The sequence below is a fragment of the Seriola dumerili genome, unplaced genomic scaffold (assembly GCF_002260705.1).
Source record: "Seriola dumerili isolate Sdu_G_001 unplaced genomic scaffold, Sdu_1.0 BDQW01000036.1, whole genome shotgun sequence".
In the NCBI taxonomy this organism is placed as follows: Eukaryota; Metazoa; Chordata; class Actinopteri; order Carangiformes; family Carangidae; genus Seriola; species Seriola dumerili.
Window position 1 is genome coordinate 276,096 of NW_019174291.1, and position 20,927 is coordinate 297,022.

Here is a 20,927-nt window from a genome sequence, read left to right on the forward strand (position 1 = left end):
GCACTTTAATGAACAACATAGAAAAGAGAGGAAAAACAGCCAGATTGTACCGAGCAGCCTCCCTTGCTTTTCCAAAACCACAACGCACGACACTCAGCCAAAAACAAAGTGTTAATAAACATCGCCTGACTAAAATGAAAATAAAACTATAACTGAACTAAAACAACCCTGTCTACTTGTAAGCTCACAAAAAAGGCAATACACAAAAATACTCAACCATTGTTCCACATACAGTATCTATTATATCTTGAAAAATGGCATTCACAATGAATAAAAAAAGGACAGTTCAAATAAGAGTTAAAAGCTTAAGTAAGTTATATATATATATATATATATACATATACATATATCATATATATATTTAAAAAAAACATAATTGGAATAAAATGCAGTCCACTATGCAGAAGACAGAATCTGATATGGAGCCTCCTTGTGCTCTGAGGCCATTTTTTCAGGTGCGGGACCATGTGATCCTGCAGGGATCAGGTTAGGGTGAGAAGATGAGGTCAGAGGATTTAAGCTGGTTTTAACATTTCCGAGTCCCTTCAACCAGCTGGCTGTCACTGAGGTGTACGCTGGCGAACAGACTGCGCCACAGACGTTAGCTCCGCTTTCACATCTGGGCCAGGACATGACAAGGCCAGGACATGCTCAGAGATCCCCCTCCAGCTGCTGCTACACTATCAATCTGCTGTCTCCGTCAGACAACAATGTGCTCAGTCCACAGGCATGTTCCAACACATGCTGCTGTGACCAGCTATTAGCCAATGCATGCAATAGCCATAGCCCCAGGGTTTGACTTTGTCCTGAGAACTGGCCAAAATTACAAGTCAACATCAGCGACACAGATCCAGCCCAAATCCCTCCGATCTGACCCCTTGCTTTATTCCCAGCATGCTTTTCACCATTCACTCAGAGTACATTATCTCCACATCTCTTTCTCTTGGCTCCTCTCATTTTACTCACTGAATCCATTTTTTGGGCTTTTTTTTTCCTCTGCAGTTTCCCCCTGGCCTCTTTGTGGCTCTGGCAAGCTGAGACTTGTGTATGAGGTCTATACAAATATTGTGTGTACGCCAGGGACAATGTAAGGGTTTGAATGAGACCCAGCTGAGTGAAATCTGAGTCTGTATGCTGTGTTTACAGCTACGTATCTCCGTCTGTAATCATGAGGACTCACAGGGGCTGCTATTGACAGCATACTGCAAACCACTGCTTTGTACTCCACCACTACGTCGTTGTCACTCCACCTGGATGTGACTTGAAACACCCGCTTTTACTCCCCTGAGGTGAGATGACCTCCTCACTCCGGTCAGAGCGGTCGCGACACCTCATCTGTTGTTACAGGCTGCGTCAGTTTGAACTCTCAAGTCACTGCAGACTACATTTCCTGAAGTAACTGTATCCTCTTTCCTACATCCCCCACTTCTCCAACACGCTGTTATCTTCAAGCTTCACCTTCCTTGCCCTTCCTCCTTTTGCTTTTTCAGTATATGCTGTCTACGCCTGATTGCACAGGGAACGACTTCACGAGTGGATTTACTGCACAGCTAATCAATATGACTATAAAAAGATTGCATTATACAGTATAAGGGGCACGGAGTTGCTGTGGGCTGTGTCAGCTGACTGGACTCTCCTGGGCTGTTTTCACAGCTGTGGGGGAATGAATTAACCCTTTCCTGTTCGCTGTCCTGCCTTTTATCAACCAAACAAGCCAAGGAGGTGATTCCTGATCTTGAACTGGTGGAGGATAGCTTGTCATAGTGTTTTCCCAACAGCCAAAGGTTTCTTTCCTCTGAACTGGTGGACTCAGTCCCAGGGCATGAGAGGAGGTGTTATTATGCTATTTTTGGTGTTGTTATCTATCCTGAGGACAGAGGCAGGTTTGGGCACGCCGTTTACAGTGTCTCTTGCTGCTATAGGTGCAGCATGAAGTCAAGTGTCGTCTCTCTGAGGGGCATGCCGGGGCAGAGGGAGAGAGAGAGAGAGAGAGAGAGAGAGAGAGAAAGGAACTCACATGTTGCCTCTGTAGTCCTGCGGCTGTAGGTGCGGCGGGCACGGTACCTGACCACCAGCTCTCCGCTCTCCATCATGGGTTCAAATGCCTCTCTGTACATGCAAACACACGTCACACAAAACACAATGAGAGGTCAGTGCAGCGGATACGTAAACGCTGCTGAGAGCGTGGCATTGCTCCATAAATCATGAGAATTTCAAAACAGACGTATTCTACTCCATCTAAACGCTTCAGAGTGCATGCACAAGTGGCTCAACCAGGCCAAGAAAGTGAAGAAAAAACAACAAAAAAAAACTTTTTGGTTTGGCACAGCTACCGAGTTCCTCCCTTCTACCCACGAGGCTACGCACCCAAAGCGCGTCTCCTTGCGCCGCAGCTTGGCCACGTAAACAGCCATGAGCACAGCTATGGACACGGCGCCGGCAATGGCCATCACCACATACCACCAGTGCCAGGAAAAGGCCGGGGGCGATGACGGACCTGAGGGAAGGGGTGTGGACAGAGACAGACGAGAGTTTAGCAATGTAAGTCTTTTATGAAGTCAGCGTTCAGGATTATGGAGCTCTTAAAGTGACGGAAACACTCATTTAATTTTAGGTTGTGCTTTCTACTGATGTATTAAGTCACTTTTGGGGTGGGGTCTTCTAGAAATGCTGTGTAATATAATAGTAAATAGATACAAATGCACAATGTTCAATTCCTCTTCTTCTTTCCATTGTTCCTACATGCGGATGTGCTGGACAAACTCTCCTCACATTGAAAGTTAAGTTCATACACTGATTTAAACAATGTTACATGCTTGTAATAACACAGTGTACACTTCTTACATATGTAGCATTATTACGGGGTACAAATATGTTTCAACTGATCAACCTGACTAGGTCCTGCCCTCCATATTTGTTGAGCTCAATCCAAATATTTGTTCTGTTACTAAATATGAGTTCTTTCTGTCTTTCTGTCCCATCTCTCACATTAAAGTTACTCCCAGCCACCCCTGGAAGCTACTGCTAAACTCTCACACCCTCCACCCACCTACTGTTTTCAACTTTTCCTCCCATTCACACTCATCCTCCCCCAACTTTCCCTGCCTCCTCCCTTCTTCTCTCTTTTTATCTGCCATTCTTGTTGTTTGAATTGTCTGTCTGGCTCTATTAGACTAAGCAAACAGAGATGCTGCACTGTTCCTGCCTGTTATAAATATTTATGATGCGTCTCTCCATTCACCCCCTCCCCACAACACCCCTCTTCCCCTTTCTCATCCCTCTGAGATCCTCTCTTCTCTTTTTTTTTTTCTCTTTCTTCCCTTTTTTCTGAAATTCACAGGAAGGAACTGTGATGAAGGAACCCAGTGACAGAGAATGAGAAAGAGAAGTCCAGTGGCAGAAAAAACACCATGAGCTCACTTCTACTGTCACTGTGTCATTACGTGCCACTCACAGAGGTCACAGAGGAGCGTGCTGATAGGTTTGCATGTGCAACGCTGGTCATTACTCACCTCTGAATTCCTCCATTTCTGTGGGGAACAGAAGAAAAGAAGAGCAGAGCTTATGTCAGTGTTTTCGCTTTCAGGAGAAAAATGTAATCCTTTGTTTTGTAAAACCTGAAATAACACATGCTTACACTATTAATTCATTTCTAAGAAAATCTCAGGCCTTCTTGTTAAAAATGAATTGGTATTATTGTGAATTTTTCTTTACAAAATGACAGCAGTTTTGAAGGAGAAATGTTATCTTAAAGAATCTATTTCACCAACCATTCTTGTGTCAAACTACATGTGTACTCTTTAAATCCTAAAACATTATTTTAGCAGTAATATATATCAGTAGTTATGAGTTTTCACTCACCAGGAGCAATAAGTGTCAGGGTCTGTGTGGGGGTCCAGGGTCCTTGCCCTGCTCCTGTATAGGCACACACTCGAAAAGACACGTTGGTCAGCGGGACAGACAGATTGATTGAAAGCTCGGTGTCCAATCCAGTGTCCACAACCAACTGTCACCAAAAGAAAAGAGGGAGAGACCGTCGGCGTCACACAGGTTTTCTTTCTATCTGTCGGTATCTGATAACGTATGTGTCTGACTGACCTGCTGGGTGGCAGGGGTGCTGTACTCCACCATGTAGCCCTGTAGGTCTCCGTTCAGCTTCCCCGGAGGCCCCTCCCACATCATCAGCACCTCTGTCCCGTTTAGCACCGCGGTCACGTTCACAGGTGGGTTTTCTGGCACTGAGGCACAAAACGCAAAAGGACATGAAGGCGTTTCACTTCTCGTACAGTTACATTTGTACCTGTAAAGTTGTTGTAATGTTAGGTGTGTGTCAAAAGACTTTGGGGTATGAACTGGGAGTCGGAAGAAGTCAGTGTTGCAACTGCGGGGCTCAGCGGCCAGGGGCCAGTAGGCCGGGGGTTAGCCAGGCGTGTGTTGTTTTGACAGCCTTGAGCCTCTAGGGTGTGGATAACTACAACAGCTGGAAGGAGAAGATGTCAGAGAATGCGGAGAATTCAGCTTTATTAGGACAAAAAAGGCAGGCTAAGGGCACCACAGACAGGGGCGATTAGCTGAGTTCAGAAGGCAGCGCGCTCCCTCTCTGTGTCGGCATGGTTGGACGAACTCAGATGGACACATGCTGAGGCCTGTGTCTCCCTGCTTCATGCTGTCCCGACTCCATCCCTACTTCTGCTTTGTTCTCTCTCGCCTGCCTCTTTCTTTCCTGGCTCTCTGAAGCAGAGAGCGAAAAAAGAAATACCCAGTGGAGAGAAAACCTAGCTGAATAACATGCCAGAAATAGTATGAGGAATTTGTGCATACGTGTGTTCGTGTGTGCGCGTGTGACTGATGCTCGGGATAGCACAGAAATCGAAGAACCTTTTTCGCAAGGAGGGGACAGCGCTTATTTTCTTTGTTGGGAGTCTGAGTTAAGGCTCTCTTTGTCTTTGTTTCTCACACGGTCTACAGGCTTACAAAGTCACACAAACTGGCTGGACAACCCACACACACACCCACACACCCACACACTCACTCACACATACTCACACACACACACACACACACACACACACACACACACACACACACACACACACACACACACCAAGTCAGTGTGAGTTTGGGAAACATGGCCCAGCCTATGGATGATGTTATCAGGAAGCGTTTGGCGGGTGATTGTTTCCACATGTGGTCCCTGCTCTGCCTTCCAGCGGCAACAAAAACAACCTCCAAGTCAAGTTCGTTCCAGCAGTTCGTCTCCACCTATGCTCCGTCATCTCTCTGCTTCCTTCTCCACCTCTTTTGTTGCCTACCCACTCATCTTTTTCTCTCCTTTTCCTCCCCTCGTCATCTCCTTCTCCCTCCCTGTCTCCCATCCAACATGATTCCATCTCCTCCTTTCCAAGTTTTCTTCTCCCTCGCTGCCCTCTCTGTGGTAATGCCTCTCTCTTTTTTGAGCTCAAGTCAACAGAAATGTTAATTGTTGACGTAAAACTTGGAGGAAAAAAAAACAAAAAAAAACGTCTCACTTGAAAAAAAAAAGGAGATGTGTGCTGTTGTTGTTTTTCTGAAATGCAGAATCTAGAGAGAAAAAATGCTTCTTGTAGTTCCTTTGTTTTCCACATGAAAGCAGCCCTGGCTTGGCAGTAGGCTGAGAAACAAACACTTCTGAGCCACAATTAGTTCACAACAGCAAAGGTTAACATCTGCATCCAAGGCAGACTACTGTTTCTCATTGTGTAGCATGCTGCTATTAGAGAAGCAGCGTCTGATAGTCAAACATTGTTCAGAGGCACGGCTGTTACTCTGCTATATCTTGTCCTCTCAGTCTGCTGAGCCTCCGCATAGGTCAACACGTGGATGGAAAAGGGTCATCCTCTAGCCAAAAGCTGACTCATAACCCTGGGATCTGGAGTCTGTTCTCCGTAAATGAAAACAAACACAGCACTACACAGGAAACATGTTTCCCAGATCAGTCGGACCACGAATGTTAGTGTCATCAGAAGTGTCACAGCTTTTATTGACATCCGCCTCGCATCAATTTATATGGTGGAAAAGAATGTTGTCTGTCTTTAACAAACAGAGTAATTTAAGGTCCCATATTGTATAAAGGTAGATGTCCATGTGTAGTGTGATTATAGATCAGGTCTAGGTTCTATATTAATACTGTGAAAGTATCAAAGCCTCAGTCCACAGAGAAATGCACACAGCCTGTATTCAGAGACTGAGCCTTAAAACCAGCCGTCAGGACTTTTGGAACTTTGTGATGTCACAACAAAGCTGTCACTGCTCTCAGCCATGACCCAAGTCTGGTCAATGCAGACCCACCATCCAACTATGCAGGATTTGATTTCTCTGAGTGTTTTCCTGAAATCTGCTATATTTTTATTTATTATTATTTTTTATCACTCAGAAAACAGTCAGCCAATCGGAAAAGAGGCTCAGAGCCTCCCCACCTGTTGTTACTAGAACCCCAGGAAGAGGCCTGAGAGAGGAGATGTAAAACAACATTGAGATGTTTTTTTCTACTTAAAACCACAAATACATCTTCTTAAGGATAACAAATTTAAAATAAAACACTAGAAAGTGTAAAATATGGGACGTTTAATGATTGCTGTTGCATTTTTGCTGGCAGTATCATTAAATACAATCAAATGTGAAGCACCTGTGTGTACTGTGTCCTGTAACTCTGGATTAATCCTCGTGTCACTACGGACTCACAAATGTAAAGAGGAAATCAGGAGCTCCTCATTTGTCTTTTTAGCGTACCAAACTATGTAAGATGTGTAAGTGCACAATGATACTTGTCTTGTAAGTATTTTATAACCACGTTGTTACACCCAGTCTTAGTTCATTCACTTCACTTTGTTTTGTGTTTTGGAAAGATGCTTTTCTGGAGCTTTTCTAGGAAGCAAAAGGAAAATGCATTATACAGACTGGAAATGTAAAACATAATCTCATCGCAGCTTTAGGATTAGAAGGGCCATGGGCGACATGGGTCACCTCGCTTCCTCTCCCACCAGCCAATTCCCTCCCCCCTCTCTTTCTGTGCTCTCATCCTCCGGGGAAAATAGTGGGCTTTGGGAAAATAGCAAAATGAGTGTTTTCTCAAAGCGCCCCCTTCCCCCGTTTCCCTGCTCTTCCATCCATCCCTTGCCTACTCTCATCATCAGCCCGCTATTTTTTTTTTTTTTTTTTTTTTTCCCACAGTGCCTAGCTGTGTGCTCTGGAAAGAGAAGTCACAGGTCATCTGAGGTCAAAAAAAAAGGGCGGGGTGGGGTGAGGGGGGTGAAGGAGAGAAGTTGAAAGACTGGATTCAGAAGAAAAAAAATTGTTCAGCTTGTTGTTTGGAAATGCAGGAAATAAATTCCCCAGCAGTGTTTGTAAGATTTGAGGAAGGAAAAGACAATTGTAACAAAATGAGAGGGAGTCAGCCTGATGCTGGCAAGAGAAGGAGGAGAGTCTGTAATGAATTGTAAAATGTAAGAATTAATAAGGAGACAGAGGAGTAGCAAATGGGGACATCTGTGCCAGGATGACACATGAGCTGGTGCAGCACATACTGTATTTGCACAACTTACTAATGAGAAACAAATGGAACAGAAATAGACTCAAAAAAGTTTTCTCACAGAGCCACAGTCTTCAGCACTGAAACTACAGAGAAAGAGAAGAGAGCAGTCTACCTCTCCCCTTCATTCACTCATTCCTTTTGACCTTCGTTGCTTCCTGAACTATATTTGACCACCAGCTGAATCCCATCTTCTGTTTTTGTTCATACTCTGACTCATTAGGAGCGTAGAAAGAGCTGCCGTAGAAGAATAAAAAGATTTTGTCCAAAGGGAAATTATATAATTTGGCATAAAAGGAGGATTTTTCCACTGAAATGAAACAAAACATGTTATAACTCTGTTGAATGAAGAAATGAAACTTGAAAATCTGTAACGAGAGCATCTAAAAACCATGTCTCATCCTTCTCCATTACAGTGGCATTTCAAGAGTGCTACTTCTCCCTTCTTCTGTTTGTGAGAAATGCTGCGTTGCAGAGTTTTTTAGATTATGAGCAGCTTCCATCATGGAAAGCCCCCATCATCCCTCCTGTGGCATATCTCTCCTCTTAGTGTACGCTATTTCCATTTCTATTCATGCAGGGATAGAGACAGCATGAGCTGGCATGGAAAATCCCACCTCAGTTTAAACTCAAACACACACCAGCCTAGCATTACAGTCTGGACAGATCGCTGCGATCCTAACTGAAGCCTTTCAGGAGAATTTAATGTCCAGCCTCCCTCCCTTTTCCACCGTCTCCGTCTCCACCTACTCTGTCCCTTCAATACCAGTCTGCCTTCTACCTCAAGTAAGAGTTTACATTTGGAGCAGGGTTCACAGAGGTGCAGGGCCTCGAGTCTGGTGCTCTTCATAAACACAGACTAAGTTAAAGGGGCACAGGAAGGAATATTATGACTAACAGTGCACAGTAACTCGATTCTCTGACTCCTTGTTATCATACAGTATGTTCCCAGTCTTGACTCACTTACAATAAAACTAAAAAGCAGTCAAAAGACTCAGACCTGCAGTGAGTTAAACTCAGCTAAGCCAGGAGCTTATGACAGACAGCGCAAAGAACATAACTCTCTCTCTCTCTCTCTCTCTCTCTCTCTTTCACACACACACACACACACACACACACACACATACACAGCCACAGCCTTTAACTATCCTGAGCAAAAATAGTTAATCAAATATCAGATCTGTACATCTTATAATAGCTATAGCTATGATAGCTAAATATAAAAACACATATTCAAAGTGTTCAAAAGCTGCATGAGTCTAACTGTCAGCATTCAGGCAGCTGAAAAAGATGCAATTGGCCCATGAAGACTTTTGACATGACTTGTACTTGTACTTGGTTGACTGAGACTTTGAAGAGGAGCATTAAGACTTTTCCCTTGGTAAATGCCTCTCTGTAGGGCCTGGTATTTTTAGCAGTAAACAAATATAGCTAAATTCTAATGTTGCAAACTGGGCAAACATGTTACTTTACAGTTCAATAAAACAATCCTTGGTACAGACGAAAACACTTAAAACAGTGGCTCAGCCGTGCCTGCTCGCTGTTATGTAGCATTAGTTAGGTACTGCTACAGCGCACAGCGGGAATGGGAGGAGACTTGGACTTGAACCTCAGTCGGTAGCCAGATAACACAGCCCTGACCTCCACTCACTTCAGAGGAAGCGATCCCACACACAAGACACGGTGAAAACAAACATCTCCTCACTTGGAGGGCTCTCACCTCCTTCTTTGGTGCGCAGCTCCACCCAGGGCGACCAGTCAGATGGGCCCTGACTGCTGTGACAGGCCACCCTCACAGTATAGAGGCTGTGAGGCTCCAGGTCCCCAATGAGGTGGGTGGCTGGTGGGATGTTCACATTCTGGTTGTGGATCATCTTATCTGGGCCAGCTGTGAGGGACTCTCCTGAATGTTTGGCCTGGAACATTGAGATACCAGACTTTAATTTGCTACATCCTCGACATGCTTTTACAGTGGATTTCAGATTGACTTGTCAGATCTGGTGGGCAATGTGTTTTATTGCTTTGTAGCACAAACAGGAAGAGGATGCTGTTCTTTCAGTGTAAATGCAGCAAAAGTTTTTTTTTAGCAATGGTATATAGAAGAAGAACTGAAAAACTAATGGAGACGTTGCTTCAAACATGTTCATAATTTTAAATAAAGCCAAAAACACCCACCGAAGACTTGCACTATACATATACATAGCAATGGTACAGAGCGACCACATGCAGAAACATAATATTTGTGATAGAAAGCAACTGGATTCAAATGGGAAATGTGTTCTTAATAAACACTACTAATACCAACCACGGGGTAACTGTTATTAATAATCAATATCTACTAAAGGGAATAAAGGGTTAAAATAATTTGTGAATAGTGGAAATCAACATTTGATGAAAAAGCTGATCTGACAATGTTTGTTTCAATTTGCGTCACGCATATTTAACTCAATTTGTGTTACTTTGAGTGACTTTTTTGTAATAATTTATGTTACAGTTTCTCAATAAAAATGATTTAAGTTTATATATATCTGAGTTTGATAATTCATGACTGTTTCTTCAATCAAAAACACTTTCTTAAGTTGTTTTTCTAGTATTATTTTTCTCTTAATGCACAGTCAATGACAGAATTGCTCATGATGTATTGTGGAAGAAAGAGCGTGTGCATGATGGTGGTGGTGGTGGTGGTGGTGGTGGTGGGGTCATTGAGTGCTAATTGTCAAAAATGGTGTCAAATCTGCGTCATTGCTGTCTGTGATTTAACTCGGGCTCAGCAAGGTGCACTGAAAGCAGAAGTCATTAACCAAAAATCACAGGCAGAAACCTGCTGTCTCTGCAAACCCTCTGTGGTAAACACATTTAAAGAGGAACACAAGGCAGAAAAATCTTTCATTGCAGCAATCTTAAAACCACATTAAAGTTGCTGGTCTGGACCATTGTTCTCTGCTGCGTTGCTCATTATAAAGCGGCTCCTCCAGGCTACAAGCTGCATTTCACAGAGTGAGCTTTACAGTCAGAGCTGAAGATACATACACATAAGAAGTATAAATAATGAAACTAAAAATCTGATGATCAGCCAAAACAGATTACTGCGTGTGTGTATGCTCAGACGCTGTTATGTACTGCTTAGATAATGAGTTTAAAAACAACAGGAAAATTCAGATTTCATATCAGAAGCCGGGTGAGTCATTTTTCCTCATGGTGTGAGTTACATGGTTTGATTTCATGGAATATTAAGTTGTATGAATGAGGAGTTCATAAATGGCTGTGTGTGAGTCACAGAGAGAGAGAAAGAGAGAGAGAGTCAATCCTGACCTGATGAATCACTGTCCAGCCTATAAACAAGTGTGTTTAATTTAATTGTGCAACTCAGCCCTGAGTCACACTTCAGCCTGCATTCTCCCCACATGGCTCAGACCCACAATACCTGCTGTCACTGCCTCTTCCTGTTTTCTTTAACTGACTTCTTTAAGTCTTTCTTTTTCTTTCTTTCTTTCTTTCCTTCTTTCTTTCTTTCTTTCTTTCTTTCTTTCTTTCTTTCTTTCTTTCTTCTCTCTCTACACTGTAGGCTTTTTCATGTTTCTCTTCACCACACAAATTAACCGTTAAATTCAGATTTTTGCCCCATTCTGCTGAAGCCGGCCCCTCGCCTTGTTCCCTTGTGAGGGTGGGGGGGGTGAGGGAAGACTGAGGGGAGGGATGGGGGAGGAGGGGGCAAGAACAGCAAGAGGTATGAGGGGCAGCTTTATTAGAACCAGACGTTTAGGGGTGGTGCTGCACTGCTCCCTTCTCCAGGAGAAAATGTTCCTCCTCTCAGCGACGAGCTGTAATGGCCACAGAGCAGGATAGTGGTAGAGAGGCACTGACAGAAAGACAGAGAGAGAGAGAGAGAGCGAGAGAGAGGGAGTGGTGCTAAATAAGATTGGTCCAGGAGGCCACTTTCCCAGAGTGAAACCTGATCCACTGGTACATGAATAAAGCAGGGAGGGGTAGAGGATGAGTTAAGAGAAGAAAAGAAAAGCAAGCTCTCTTTTCTTTAAAATCTGGCTTGGGAAAGGTAAGACTGTGGTCTGTCTGCACAGTCCCGCAAATAGAGAGTGAGTGGTAAGTTTATTTAACATGCAGGTCAAAGAGTTGCAGTGATTTTTCCAAGCTAGTTTTCTCAGCTAGTTGTGGTATTCTCCTCTCACATGTATCTCACGTTGTCTCACCTGAACAGAGCAGCGGATTATCGGGTAGTCCCCTCCGAAACCAGGCTGCCATGATAAACGGAGGCTTGTCTGAGTGATCTCCACAGCTCTCAGATTCTGAGGCTGTGATGGGAGAACTAAAGACAATAAAGAAAGACACAAAGAAGATATAGAGATATAACAACAAGGTATTGTGCGATTAACAATTTAAGCAGGAACAGTTCATCCAAATTGAATGAAGAGAGCTGTTAGAAGTGTCAGTGCCTCAATAATGTGACACCCACCTGTGATGGTACCAGATCCGGACGTGGCCACACCTTTGCGGTTATGAGCCTCACAAGAGAAGGTGCTGGTCCTGTTCAAACCTGGACAGACAAAAGAAACAACACGCACGTGTGAAGCAGGAACTTTTGAGGTCTTCTGAAACCTAGAACCCTTGCTCAGCATGCTGACTGGGATATAATGTTGATGTGAGAAATGTTGTGAAAGTTAAAACTGAAGTGGGAACACCGAGGGTAATAGTTTCCATAAGGTAACGTGATCTCTTTGTCAATAACATTTTTCAGGTCTTGCAGAAATGATACCAGAGCAAAACAATCAGTGTCAAGCATCTTTCTGCTACATTTAATAAAAATCAGATCAGCAGCTGTGACCATATAGAGGTAAAGTTCAGCCACCCCTCCATCCAACACATACTCATCTTGTTAAAATTGTTTATATATATATATATCAATGTGTNTAATAAAAATCAGATCAGCAGCTGTGACCATATAGAGGTAAAGTTCAGCCACCCCTCCATCCAACACATACTCATCTTGTTAAAATTGTTTATATATATATATATATATCAATGTGTGTGTGTGTGTGTGTGTGTGTGTGTGTGTGTGTGTGTGTATACAATAGCACCTTTAAAAAAACCTTCAACCAAATTTGGGCCTACTCGTCTTTAGACCTGCAAATCACTTACAGGGTGACAATTCCTGATTTAACTTGAGAATCTCTAACCTGCATACTGTAAGACTGCTTGACGACATGTTGCATTTTAATATTTCTTGCAGTGTAGTTGCGAGATCAAAGAGAGAGCGGCTCTGTTGGCGTCCAGGTGTAAAATGCTGAGCTGCTGCCTTCAAGAGGCCGAGGCTCCTCTGAAGGGGGCACAACACTGTGACACATACTCGCATTCAACAGTGAATGAGTCCTCTCACAAAGTGACTCACAGTGTGCTCACACACTCAAGTCTTTCCACAAGACAACACGGTCTTACACACACACACACTGAAACATGTGACATTCAAGTTTTATCACTGTTATCTAACACCCCGACACTGTCCATCAGCCACAAACACAGAATCATGCAGTGTGTTGCCCTGCACTGACGGCACCATGCCTCCATTGTGCTGCGGCCGGAAAAAGAACAGGGGGTGCGATCCTCGCTGGGTGAAGCAAGGGGTTGTGAGAGAGGAAAAGGAGGGAGGGAGGGGTGAGGGATGATCACTGGCTGCTTGGGTGAATGAACTGCTCATCAGGCCATCTCGAGATTGCGCCACTTGCCCTTCTGTCTCTTTCCTTCCCCATCAGCAAACTGCAACACAACATCCCCTGACCAGCTGAAAATGTCGGCCGACAGGAAGAACTCCTGAGCTCGTCACAGCTCTGACCAACACTTTTAATGTCAGCTGGGAATGACACCGTATAGTATAGTGTATCATCCATTCAAAAAGTATTAGGACTGTGACTCACTGTGCTTTTCATAGTTTTGTTTATGTGCTTCAGCTTATTGGATTTAAGTATCATATTCACTGTTGATTAAGATACTAATTTCTTGATAAATTTCATAAACATTTGGCCTGTAAATGTTACCAAATAGTGAAAAATACCCATCACAAATTCTAGGTTATGTTTTCAAGTTGTTAGTTTTATCTACAACAACCCAAAATGCAAAGATATTCAGTTTGCACATACACGAGACAGAGACATGTATCAAATCCTCCGATAAGAGGAGAAGCAGGAGCCAGCGAGTGTTTCCACATTCTTGCTTGATGAATGACGCAAACAGTTCAGTACTTATTGGAGTTGAAATGAAACTATGAGGTTAAAAAAGCTGACTTCAGTAGGACAGTGATCGTAAACATGCAGTCACAATGGATTTTGGGGATTTTAGGCCCAAAAAGCAAGAACATGAAACAGAACATGAGGACTTTCTTTCGGTTTATGTTCACATATGCAATTGCTTTCGGCCCTAAAATTGGCGAACTAGGAATAAAAGGGGTTTTCCTACACTGTCCGTCAGATACGGATGGAAACTCAAACTTGAAGGTATAGGGGCATGTGTTGTCCATGATTCCTTACTGGTTCATGCCATTTCTCTTTATGGGCCTATTGAAAGATTATTGTGTTTGCCTTGGTTTGGACCTGTCTTCTGCCAGAGCAGCTGTCCATTCCAGACATGTGAGTGTACGTTACTGTCAAATGGGTACTGGTCAGCACCAGGCAGTCTACTCTGATGATTCAAACCAGATCCTTCAACCGACCGCTGCCGCCTGCCTCTCCCTCCTTCAGTCTGACTCAGCCTGCTCTGCCTGTCCTCCTACTACTGGACTTAATACAGGCCAGCTATCTGGCACGCAGCTGTGGTTTGCATTCAGGCGGTAACAGACCCCTCCTCCTTTTTATATTTCTCTCTTTTATCTCTCTATGCCCTCAGCCCATTTATTTTCCATCTCCCAGTAGTCCATCTTGTGCATGCTGCTCTGCCTTTACCCATCAACCACACAACCACAAGGGACAGTACATCCTCAATGGATCCACTGGCACTGTTCCAGCCAGCCTGCTCTCTCTGGGGAGGGTAGTTATTTGGTGGTTTTGTTTAAACCATAAAGGGGGGGGGGGTTTGGAAGTCTTTGAAACTATAGAAGATGGTTGCTGTGTAGCTTTTGAAGGAGTACACTATAATCAGCCTAAATGGATTAAATGAAAACCAAGGATTTTCAAATTGTCTTCTTTATAGTAATTTAAAACTTTGCTACTTGGGTCCCAAACTGAAACCAACTTCACCCTCGACTAATTGTGCTGAAATGAGAAGTCGATTAATCAGTCAGTTGGTCAGCAATGCCAAACATTTTCTGGTTCCAGCTTTTCAAATGTGAGGCGTTGCTGTTCTTTTGGTTGGACTACAATAGCATGGCCAGCCCTGTGTCCCTGACTGACTGACTGACTGACTGACTGACTGACTGACTGACTGAGAGAGTTGAGTGATCATAGTTCCATCATTGGTCAGCCGAATGCCACATGACTGAGTTGGAGTTTCTCCATTGACCGTTGCTCTTCCAAAGAGCTTGGCGCTTACAGGTTTAGGGGGTCTTTACAGCCTGCAGTGCTGCCAACTTAGCACATTTGTCACCAGATTTACACTCCCCCCCCCAAAAAAAAACATCTAGTGACAAATCTAGTGACAAATTCTTTGGAAAAACCTTGGCTACTTAGAAGAGAGTCGCCAGTAATGCCCTCTCTCTGGCGCCTATTCTGTTATAAAGTGGCAGATAGGTGGAGCAGCTGTTTGTTACCCAGACAGAGGCTGAAGAAGACAGATATTCTGTTGTTTCTAACTTTCTCTCTGAGTGATCGTTTTACAGTAAATACAGCTGAAATCACAGCACAGTCTTTGTCTTTAACTTATGTGTTTGGTGATTTTGCCAGACAACTTTGTGCTTATAAAAATCAGGATTTTTGCAGCATCAGAACAGCAGCTTGGAAATGGCTTGTAAGTTAACGTGTAGTTTTAATGGGCTGCGTTTCAGTCACTATATTCACTGTTTTTAAATACTGTATATGTGAGCACAGAGAGTAGGAGAGAAACAAACAGATAAAGAGCTGAAACCAGCTGACACTAGGCTGACTGAACGCAATGATGTAACAACACAACATCAGTTTTCAACTCCTCAACTTTGCACCTTGACCGTACATGGTCCAGCCATATACGTGGTTTTGACCTAGTCTTCTTGTATTTAATCTGACCGTAAACTGAATATCTCCGTGTTTGGTGGTTGGAGAAAAAAATATTTGAAAAATATCACCTTCAGCTCTGTCAACATGTACTGGACATCTTTTTAAGTAAGACTAAAACATTTGCTTCCCAGACTTATTTATTGATCACTGAATATTGGGCTGTATCAGTGCAAAGTGAGTATGTTACAACTAAGCTGTCCAAATGTGTCATTGAGTGCTGAGGTAATAAGAATCATAGATGATACCTGTGAGGTTGAGAGTGGAGGGTGACAGGGCCACCGGGTCCGCCAGGGTGTTGAGAGGTGCACCGTCCTGCAGCCAGATGACCCTGACTGGCTCTGGAGGTCCGTGGGCCACGCAGCTCAGGCTCAGGGATACGTTGGCCACTACAGACGTGTGATGGGGCTCCACAGAAAAATGAGGAAGGCCTGAGAGAGAATCAGCTGAATCAGACCCTCGACTCGTTTAGCAATCCAAATAAAACAGAGTGTGCTTGTCTTTTTGTATGTCAGGGAGCTGGAGATAGACTCACCCTCCAGCTGAATGCTCCCCTCCTCAGACAAAATCTGCCGGCTTTCTAAGAGAACAGCACATCGATAGGAGCCCATGTCGGGAAGCTGGACCTTCTCAATACTGTTGTGCATAAAATGGGATGATAAAACATCAAGCAATGACAAACCAAACTGACAAAAGTGGGAGACAGAGGCAGAAAGACAGACCCCGATTACTTTCCTTCCAGGTTTTGCCATCCAATCATACTGGGATTAAACACATTAAGCTACAGCAGGAGAGACACATGGGATTTTGCTTGGGTTATATCATTTATTCCAGACTTAATTTCAAAGTGCTCCACAGTGGCTGGAAGTCAACAAGGTGATGTAATACAGCCACAGAACTGGTTAAGCTAGGTGAAAGGATAAGGTGGAGGAACAGGAAACAAATAGAATCATGCCTGACATATTTAGGTCAGGTGTGGCCGCCTCACAACATTCATCATCATTAAATCTCATGCATCAACTAATGTAACCGAAGCAACTAATAAGTGTAGCAGACAAAACTAAACTGCTGCTTACCTCAGCGTGCTCATGATGGTCCAACTGTTGCTGCCAGTGTGAACTTGGAACTGGTTTGTGTCTGCGTACTGAAGTGGCACGCCGTCTCTCAGCCAGAGCACATCAGGGGGGTCCTCTTCCTCACCCCCTGTGCCCTTCAGGGAGCAGTGCATCGTAACAGGTTTTCCCAGTGAGGAGATGACAGTGGCGGGACTCCGCTCAAACTCCAAATCTTTGATGAAGAGAGGGAAGGAGCAGGAGTAGGGGTTGGTTTACAACACAATAAAGTTTTTCACATCCAGAAAACTCCATCCAAAAAAATGCAGTATTCCTTATTTCCTTGTAAAAAATAATAAACGATTTTTTTTTACAATAGAAAGGACTCTTTAAAGACAAAAAATATTAATCAAAAATGCTCTTGTGAACACAGCAAACGTAACCCCACTAAAGGTAAATACATAAAAGTAGTGCAATTATTTGATAAATTACTCATCTAACTACACAATTATTATGATTAAATACTAATTAGCTAATAATTATTATTGAATAATAAACAAGAGTCCAAAACCCAAAGATATTCAATTTATACTGATACAAATCACAGAAAAGCAGCAAACCTGCAACTAGCGCTGTTTGGTTTAATGAATGATTAAAAACTTCATTATTGTTGACATATCAATTAATCAACTAATTGTTTCACCACTAAAAGCTTCATTTGGCTGTGTGCTCGCTCTGATAAACATGTTCATTTACGCTGGACTTGATTTTGCCGTCGCTGTGATATGATAACGGCAGGTAACGCCAGAGTTTCTCCGACACTACACCGGCTTCTCAGTGAGTCTGGTTATCTTGTGTCTCTCACTGATAGAGGGGTTGACCTGAGAAGGACAGAGCTGATACTGGGACAAAAGCGTCCTTGTTAGAGGACGGCTGCTCCGACAGAGCACAGAGAGCTCAACACAAACACTCAGCATATTCAGGGTTTCTCTCAAACAGCAGTAATAGGCCTGCAGGTTGTCTGCCAAGATGTCTGTGAATCTGTTCAACTTCCAAAAAACTGACACGAGGAGAATCATCATAAATATGATGATTATAAACTTCTCTGGCCTGGTTCTGGCTTTGCTTACTTTCAAGACATTCAACAGACGTGAGAGGATGATTCCTTCCTGATGATGCTGAGGGCAAGGCATGCATGCTGCTTGAAAGATAGGAGGACGGTCACACCCTTGAGCTTTGTTGAAACACAAAGCTGGCAAGGACACCTGCATGCAATGGGCATATGGATCGCTTTTCTTTCTTTTCTTTCTTCTATGGCATCAATTAAAAATGAGAAGCATCCATGAAGCTGGCCAAGGCAAGGCATGAGTAATCACTCCTTCACTTGATAAAATAGATAAAAGATGAAATCATTTGAGAATGTTCCAACTTGGCTTGAGCTGTTGAATCTCAGGGCAAGAATAAATCACACTTGTTTCACTGAGTGATGCCTGTAAAGATTTTCTCAAGCTTGTCAACCCGCCCTCCTAGTCTACTTCATGGCAAACCTTCAACCTCTGACCCCTTCACTGCGACCCCAGAGGACTCCACTGCGACCCATCCCACGTAAACGCACATCGTTCAGCTACTGAAAACACATCTGTAAAGTAAGACGCGCATACTGGCAGCACTTATTTTACTCTTATGTCGAACATGCCCTTGATTCTTTAAATGGACATGTAACACACACACATGCACACACATAAACACAACCCAGCATTCAAAAAGCTTGTTCTGGGAGTGTGCAATAAATGAAGGGGCCCGCAGAGTCTCTGCTTCACCGCCTCTCTGTCTCTGTGTGCTTTTTGGCGTTAAAAGTCATTCCTCCCTTTATTTTTAAGCTTGGCTGAGCCTTTTCAAGAATCTGCGTGGCCTTGACTTGTTTTGTTTTTTTTCAGTGCCATATTGAACAAAAACAGCCCTACTTTCTTCCTGTGTCTCTTAGTGCTGCATTCATAAAATAATACGCTCGTAAACCTTTTATGAGAATGCAGAGGTAGAGAGACAGAGCAGGCTAGGTCAAACTGTGTCCGTGTGTGTGTCCGTGTGTGTGTGTGTGTGTGTATGTGTGTGTGTGTGTGTGTGTGTGTGTGTGTGGCCTGTCTCCACGGATTCATTTGTGCTTATCTCCTCCCTTTTGTCCCTAAATTCGCTCGAGGTCCCACACTTTTTGCTTTTCATTATCTGTCTCTTTTCCACCCTGCCTCAACTCCTACTCTCTCTCTCTCTCTCTCTCTCTCTCGTGGAAAACGCTCAGATGTTAAATGTCAGTGGACATGCACATACCAAAAATACCCAACACAGTCCCAGCATTTATCCTCCTTCTCACTCCCTCCTTTATCTTTCTGCCTTTTTAACGCAACATAATTCAACCCCTCCATTCACTGCCGCGCCTTTTGCCCTTCTCTCATTTAGCCTCCTTTTCATGCCATTCTTTGGATTCATCGCTACACATTTTGCCACCTCCCCTCCCTACTCTTTCTCCTCCACTCTTGCCCCCTTACCCCATCCATCATTCCACTGCTGGAGTCTGAGTCAGACCAGCTCTGACTCACAAACCAAAGCATTCGGCCCCGTGAACCCCTCCTCATCCCTCACATCCCCTCACTCCTGGGCCCCTGCCATACCTACATCCAAATAGGAGCTGAGACATCGGGAAAAATTCTCCTTTGAAACCGTCAGTCTGAGCTTATAAATCACAGCAGTGTCTAGTAATCTCTGTCCCTCCTGGTCATACATCTACTGAGGGCAGAGGTACAGCTCCCAGAGAGACAGCGTGACTATAATGGTCAAAACACATGCTGACAGGTGGAGGCCCCTGTAGGGACTCCATGTTCTCATCCACTGGCTGCAGTAGCTAATGGACTCAAAACATTCAACAGTTAAGTTGATTTTTCAAACAGATAAGGACTTCTGAATGGTGACTTGTGGCCCTGATGTAAAATGGCCTTCCTATATGCTTTGGGTAAGTTTCATGATTTTCTCTCACTTCCCAACAGGGTCTATTTAAGCCCTCGCTGCTACCCTGTCTGGAATACATCTCTAACATCTCTCAGTTTCCTGAAAAACGCCATGGCTGGTGGTAATCGTGGCCTGGATACCTGGTTTGGATGAGGTCCCAGCAGGAGTAGAAAATTCTGCAGAAGGGTGCCGCTGCACCTGATCTCAAAACATGATCCTTATCCTTCCTTACTCTACCTTTGGATGCCAGTGAAGAAAAACATTTCTCCAGAATAAAACCAGACCTCCATCACCATTTACCTGCTGTCACTGACTCCACATCAGCAGAATTTGAATCCAAAGCACTAAAATCCTGAGCCTGACTGCACCAATAAAAGTGATCTTTTATTTGTTTTCTTTGATACCCTTGTTTTAAAAAGCCTTTTTTTTTTTTTTTTACGAGTGTAATGAATTCCTTCATGCTGGCCAGATGTTGGAGGCACTTGCAGCTGTGGTTGCACTCTCCACTCCAGAGCAAATTGCTTTAATGAGCTAGGAGCAGAAAGCTGACTGAGCTAATTGCTCATTACGATGTTTTCCTCGCACTCGAGTTGGCAAACAACAGTGAGATTGGATAAAAAGCTGCCGCTGCTGCTGCTGCTGCTTCGGTGCCAGTTCAACTTACCTGTCAGTGTACCGGCGGTTACCGGCCTCCAAGCGGAGAAAATGACGGCGAGGAGTAAAAGTGACCATTTAAACCCGCTCATGGTTCTTCTTGAAATGAGATCACCTTTGAAAATAAGCATCATGAGGAGAGGAGTCATCTTGGAAACATCACCGGACTCCATCACCGCATCTCAGCTGCTCACAGATCCACAAGTTGAGCGCTGGAGAGGAAAACAAAAAAAAAAAAGTTTTGCTTTGTCTCCGGCAGATAGTGAAAATGTGATTATCCGCAGATGGGACCAAAGCAAGCCGAATCCGATCGTTTCAGTTCCCTTTTCAAAGGAGACAGACCGTGAAAAAAAAAAGAAAAAAAGTCTGCGGACGCTCAAAAGTCTTGCTGCTTTCTCCCCCTGTGCTGTTGTTTTGGTTTGATCCCAACACGGAGAGCTGTCCGACAAACTTTTAGTCACCCGG

The 20,927-nt window shown here is 43.8% G+C and overlaps 1 protein-coding gene across 2 annotated transcripts in view; it reads right to left on the minus strand.

Annotated features, from left to right (window-relative positions):
* The window catches only part of axl (AXL receptor tyrosine kinase), a 28,133-nt gene extending 7,498 nt beyond the window's left edge, over positions 1-20,635 (minus strand). Inside the window, exons 1-12 of one of the 2 annotated variants that reach the window (XM_022738502.1) lie at positions 20,473-20,635; positions 16,833-17,043; positions 16,292-16,392; positions 16,005-16,187; positions 12,039-12,119; positions 11,776-11,891; positions 9,288-9,483; positions 4,099-4,238; positions 3,862-4,006; positions 3,513-3,530; positions 2,368-2,497; positions 2,018-2,109 (exon numbers count right to left, since the gene is read on the minus strand). In XM_022738502.1, the coding sequence (XP_022594223.1) occupies positions 2,018-2,109; positions 2,368-2,497; positions 3,513-3,530; positions 3,862-4,006; positions 4,099-4,238; positions 9,288-9,483; positions 11,776-11,891; positions 12,039-12,119; positions 16,005-16,187; positions 16,292-16,392; positions 16,833-17,043; positions 20,473-20,635 (1,576 nt within the window). Of the gene's footprint in view, positions 1-2,017; positions 2,110-2,367; positions 2,498-3,512; positions 3,531-3,861; positions 4,007-4,098; positions 4,239-9,287; positions 9,484-11,775; positions 11,892-12,038; positions 12,120-16,004; positions 16,188-16,291; positions 16,393-16,832; positions 17,044-19,478; positions 19,530-20,472 lie in introns of those variants that run through there. The other variant, XM_022738503.1, reaches the window with a different exon arrangement.
* Positions 20,636-20,927: the final 292 nt, after the last annotated feature.